We start from the raw sequence: 6,331 nt of genomic DNA, 5'->3' as shown, positions 1-6,331 counted from the left end.
GGGTTCTTATTTTTTTTCCCCCCTGTGCTACCATTGGTGCCACATGCTCATTCTTAGGGCTATGTAAACAACAACAACAACAACCCTCTCTGGCACTGATATAACATCAACAACTCAATTTGCAAATGGAGTCTGCGAGGGCACACGTACTAGTTAGACTGTCTGAACAAGAACATCAGAGAAACAGTCTGACATCATCAGCATGGGACGTGAGATCAAGCTAATGGCTGGCTGTGCTGCATGCATAGATAGGCTTTAGGGAAACATTAGGGACTGAGGGTGGATTCTGTTGAAAACTGGGTTTCAGCTGGCCTCGTCGGATCTCCTGTTTTTTCCCTATTTTTTTAACGGTCTTACCAGGAGGGAAAGCAACAGATGCAAGTGTACCTTATGTGCCACAGATGGAGCTGCAATGCACATACCCCCCGCCTACCTCCCACACGCACACACAGAGGAAGAGAGAGAGAGAGAGAGAGAGAGAGAGAGTCATCTAAACCCCGTATGAATGCAAACAGATATTTGCACAAGCAAAAAACCATTTATCATCTCAACTCGGAGAGACAAAAAATCATACAGCCATGTATTTTGCATACTGAATGCCCCTCCAAATTTCATAGAGTGAATATTATATATTTCTTTCTCTCTCTCTCTCTCACTGTCATTTTCTTTTTTTTGGAGATGAACCATTCACCGGTGGAGAACAAAGTTTCTGTCCTTTTGTCATGACTCGGAGACCCAACGCAAATGTATTCCGAGCCATCAGCCTGTGGATCCCATTGAAGTGGAGGCATAACGCAGAGAGATTCAATTAAGCTCCTGATAATGGCCACGGGGACCGCAGACACAGGGGTAGGCAGGACTGGATCACATTTACCTGGGAGTGAGCCCAGAGCAAAACAAAACAGCGCACCGTTTCTACTCCACGCTCTGACCCCTAGTGTTTTCTTCCGTACGGCTGTTTCTCACCTCCGATGTGTGTGTTCTTAGGATACTTTTGTGTTGTTGTTTTGTTGTTGTTTTTTTGTCCAAACCAATTTAGAGAGTATGAACTCTACATTAGCTAAAAATAACAGTTTCAAATTAAGTTGAAACACCTACATTAAGCATTAATAGTCATCATAATAATAATAACAACAACAATAACATAACAATAACAATGTCATATATCAACAATTAAAATAATAAGATTTCAAACAAAACAAAGAGAGCATAAACCTACAAACCAAAACTCTGTAACAAAATGCATTAATGAAGTGCAAGGTGAACAGAGCAGTTCTTTATGGTTTACTGGTGCTGGGTGAGTAACTACTGCAAAGCATAAAGGCCATATTTTTTTTCATCTACATTCTCTGCCTTCAACACTTTTTTCACATGACTATTGTTCAACTCCATGTTCAGGGGCACTGTTGTGTTAGTTTGTTTGTTTGTTTGTTATTCGAGGTACTGTGTAACTAGTTTAGTAATGAAATGAAAGACGAGGAACACATTTTCTGTTTCTGTGTGTGTTTGATGCACCTCCAGTTCAACCCCCGGGTTGTCTTAGTCTTTCCTGTTCACCTCACAGCTTTCATAACCCACTTTCCAAAACCCAGTTACTGTAGCTACTCGAACTCAATAGCAACTGACAGATAGATTTCTTTTCTTCTAAAGGCACTTTCTGTTGTGTGTGTGTGTGTGTGTGTGTGTGTGTGTGTGTGTGTGTGTGTGTGTGTGTGTGTGTGTGTGTGTGTGTGTGTGCATGTGTTAAGGAACTGGCTACCTACAGTAATAATGAAATAAAAGAGGGAGGAGGTGCAGGAGGCTACCAGATGATCAGAGAGGCAGTGGAGGCCGCGGGACCTCATTCTGCCAGAGGCCCCGGCAGGTGAAAAGGCGATGTTCAAAACAGTCACCTCGCTAGACAGACAGACCAAACAGAACACAACGGGGGATGCTGTAAAGAGTGTCTGGAAGATTCTTGTCTTCCTCAGTGTTCTATGGTCACTCTTTGGAAGGTGACCGAGAGAGAGAAAGAGAGAGAGAAAGGGAGGGAGAGATAACCGACAGCACATTCCTCTAAACAACAAAGCAGCGGAGAACAGCAGTAACACAAACAACAAAGCCATTATCCACATGCTCCTTCCAATATGGCAAGAGAGCCCTGTACCAAGCGCACCTGTGCAAGTTGAGAGGCGGGGAGACAATAATGTTGTGTAAACACACTTACAACAAACCCACCGTACCTACAACTTCCCACCGTACAACAAACTAGTCACAGAACAGATGGCCGAAGCACAATGCCAACGCGTACAAGCAAACACAACGTGACCCCCCACCCCCCACCCCCACATCCTCCAGAGTTATTAGATGTAATTAAACGTGTTTATAGGTGATTTTGTAGGACACACACGTGTGGACTCAGTGAGGCCGGCTCACCCATGGAAGCTGGGCAGCCCAACCCCCATTGACTTACAGTGCAGTGTTGGTCAGGAGTTTTGGAGCTCTGTGTGAACATCTCTGCTTTAGCCTGTATCAATTCAAACAGGGGAATTTGAGATTGAAGCTGCTTAAAGGTGTACTTTTTGAGTGATGGAATTTCTGGTTTGTACAAGATATTTTAGGAACTTGGTGATAACAGTGTTGTGTTTAAGACAAGTGTTTTGAAGGGCTGGACATTTTCCTGTTAGGGCATTTTCTGACATGATTACCTAATCGGAGTGGTTAACATGCAAAACGTTTGGATGCACATCAAAACCAAAACGTGACAGTCCTACAACAAAATTAACTGTTGCTCAGCAAAATGTAGCCTAAATGTGCATTTCTTAGTCCGGCACATACATATACGTCAATGAAGAGTTATGAAACGTTACTGATATGTTTATATGGAACTGATGCCATGTTGCACCGATAGTACTGTTATTATGTGCATGGCCAGCACCAGCATACGAAGTAAGCGCAGATAATGAAGCTACGTGAGAACACAGCCACTACGCAGGCTCATTCACCCTTCGCTCAAAGCAGACCGCTCATACACACAGCACAACAGATAGCAAGTCAAATCGCAACACAATAATGTCAGTGTTTGCCTGTAACGCGTTTCAGTGGGTGTATGTGTTAACAAAGTATCTGTGTGACTTACACTGCTGTTCTGCCCTGACCAGTGTACCATGGCTTGGTTATGGGCAGAGTCTCCGGTCAATGCAAAGGTTGAGCTGGTAAGTTTCAGCTCGTCCTGCCTTGAATTGGCCATTCTCCGTTCGTCCCCTCTCCATCGCGAGTCGGAGCGGCGGAACCGACGCACAGCCTGCACGACAGTGCCCTCACGCTGGACGTTGTCCGCGTGCGGCTCCGTGTAAAAAAATGAAGCAGGTGACTTTTCACGAATATTTCTGATCTCCTGTCCCCGGCTGCTCCTACGAAATCTGCGCGTGTATAATTTATCGGGGGCAGTGGGAGTTGCGTTAGTGTGTGCTCTCCCGAAAGCTGCTACCTTGCGACCGTTAAACTGGGGCTGTGCAACTTTATTCTGGCTTTTGTCAGATTCTCCCCCTTCATTAGCCCCGCTTCCGTGGACGGATTTCTTCTGCAAATAGTGCCTGTCAATATTCCGCTTTCGCTTGGAATGAGAGAATTTCCCTTGACCCGCGCCGCATTTAGATGACTTAGCTGCGCAATCAGACCGGCGAGTTTCACCACTCTCGGAATTAAAACCTGCTGCCCCGTCTCCATATTCGACAACTTCCCCTCCGGACCCTGTTGCGAATTCTAGTGTGTCCAGTTTCAGCAGTAATTCCCGCGAATTCGTCTTGTCCAGGGGCTGGCATGATCTGCAAGTTATCTCCGTTTTGGCCAACGGAACGAAAAAGCACAGAATCAAAGGCAGGAAACAAGCAGCGCGGCGCCAATTTGGGCTGAATCTTATTCCCCTCTCCATCTCTGATAGCCCCGGAAAGATGCTCTGGGTACCGTCAGTCCTTTTCCCCTCGCCTCGCTCTTCCCTTTTAACGTTCGGGTATTGATGTGCGGCAACGGAACTCCTCGCAAGTTGTGGCTATAGCCAACACACAGTTGTTTCTGTATCCAAAAAAGTGCTATTCAGCGAAGCGGTCTAAGTTGAAGGATTTGATCAAATGAAGCTCCACGCGGGGGAGGAGCTCGACTGAACAGAAGATAGGGGAGAATTCTTGCTCCTTTGCGTTTTTGCCCCTCGCGCTGCATTCATCTTTACATCACGAAGACCACACACCCATATTTGTCCGAATGCAAAGACATTTCATTAATATCGTATAGCATATTAGGCTATATCAGAGGAAAAAGACATAGATGGATTTATTTTTAACTCGTAGAAGCATTTCAGTGTTATTTTGTTTTCTGTTCACACTTCACAGTATGTAATGTAATGTAATAACACATGTAATTTGTCTTTTTTAACCCCGAGCTATGTAAAATTCCCTTAAAAAGTTGATTATGTAACAAGCCACACGATGTCTTTTTTTCACAGGAGGAGAAAATGGAATTTCGATAACTCCATTCAGAGCCACTCCTCATACTTTAGGATTAACACCTCTTTAAGTGGCTCAAGCTATTTCTCTCTATTAAACTCGCCCAGCTTGGGCGTTTCATCATCCATCTCCTGAGTAAGCCACCTCACGCCGAGCAACACAATCTCTCTCTGTTCTCTCTCTCTCTCTCTCTCTCCTCTCTCTTACGGACAATTTATTCTTTATTGCAGAACTATTAATTTCCTCCGATCCCCATTGTGATTGCACTCATGATTCAAAGTTATGTTTGTCTCCTCCGGTCCAACACTTGCTCTAGCCAGGAGTGTAGCAAAGGAAACCTGACACACTGTAGACTGACTGTTAGGCCATTCCAATACCAAGCCATTACAGATGCAACTGAGAGAGAAACCCCCCCACACACACACACACACACATACACACACTGGATAGACAACCTGTTAAAGTGCCGGAGCCATTCGGTCCAATTTTAATTCCACATGTTTTAGTCATTGAATGACGTAAGTAAACTTACTCATTGAATTCAAAGCTGTTTCAGACAGGGATGCATTTTAATGTGTGAAATAACCATGAATCAATTAGAATAAGGCACGTTCTTCTCTTTGTACCTGATACACATTAATTTACATTTGAAAGCAAGTCTACCCTATGGGACTGTCTAAAGAGTTGATGTCATAACCGCAAGACGGGTATATTCACATCTGTTCATATTTTACATTTAAATAACATGCTATTTTCCCCTCATAATTACTGAAAATATAGTCTTGGCATTAATTATGAGTACATCACAGACATGGTTAAAAAACACAACACTCCAAAGACTATTATCTTAAATTTCTCCAACTGAAAGTCATTACAACTTTTAACCTGGAACTCACGGTAGAAAGTTTGGGATTGTATTTTCCAGGTTTAAGGGTGAATTCGGATATTAATTCCTCACTTGTTCCTTCTTTATGTTTTAAGAATTCTGCAAAGTTGCCCAGGCCCTTAATTAGGGAATGACCTCCAGGTGTGGCGAGGAATGAGTTCTCTGGCATTAAATGAATAGTAATGATAACACATATTATAATAATGTAGCCTATTAGCTGAGGAGGTAGGCTGGTGGCTCTCTTTGTATCTATCATTCTGTCTCTCTCCTTAGTGCTTTCTCCACCCCCAACCCACCCCACACAGACACACACACACACTCCTTACCCATCTCACCTTCTCTCAACCCTCTCACTCTCTCTCTCTCTCTCTATCTCTCTCTCTCAATTCAATTCAAGAAAGCTTTATTGGCATGAACGTTTCAATAACATTATTGCCAAAGCTCAATTACATGTGCACAAAAATATAAATAAAATAATGTTTAACAGAACTGTAAATTAAGTAAGACATAAAAGTTAAGAGACAATTCTAATAATAATAACAATCCTATAACATTGTGTATGGCTGTGGCCTCACTGGCTGTCCCTCAGGTTATGGCAGGCTGCTACAAACTTTTGCAGCCACAATGGCCACATCCTCGTTCTCTCCGAGGATGTAAGGCAATTTACCCTCATTTGTCAGGTCGAAACTCTGGGAGGATTGAATTTAGTTTACTGAATGACAATGTTCGAATTTTCTCATATTTCGAGCATTCTGTTAAGAAGTGCAGTTCTGTCTCCATAGCCCCCAAGCTGCAGTGTGAGTAGCCTTTTAGCTCACAACGACAATGAAAGTGAAACTTGGAAAGTGGAAGTCTCTCCACCGAGTGTTACATTAGATGCACAATCAATCGCGAGTCGATGCACGTAAAAAGTATCAACTGCATGGTAGGTTATTAGGTAGGTAGCCTAATTTTGCAAAATGTG

At 43.4% G+C, this 6,331-nt stretch overlaps 1 protein-coding gene across 1 annotated transcript in view; it reads right to left on the bottom strand.

The window, feature by feature from the left end:
- The window catches only part of LOC125297821 (VPS10 domain-containing receptor SorCS1), a 163,064-nt gene extending 158,954 nt beyond the window's left edge, over positions 1-4,110 (bottom strand). Inside the window, 1 exon segment of the mRNA XM_048248319.1 lies at positions 3,119-4,110. Coding sequence (XP_048104276.1) covers positions 3,119-3,913 — 795 coding nt within the window. The 5' untranslated portion in view covers positions 3,914-4,110.
- Between the last annotated feature and the right edge of the window lie 2,221 nt (positions 4,111-6,331).

Source organism: Alosa alosa, chromosome 7, assembly GCF_017589495.1.
Source record: "Alosa alosa isolate M-15738 ecotype Scorff River chromosome 7, AALO_Geno_1.1, whole genome shotgun sequence".
Lineage (NCBI taxonomy): Eukaryota > Metazoa > Chordata > Actinopteri > Clupeiformes > Clupeidae > Alosa > Alosa alosa.
The sequence above is the reverse complement of the archived record's forward strand: the minus strand, read 5'-3'. Positions and strand labels throughout refer to the sequence as shown.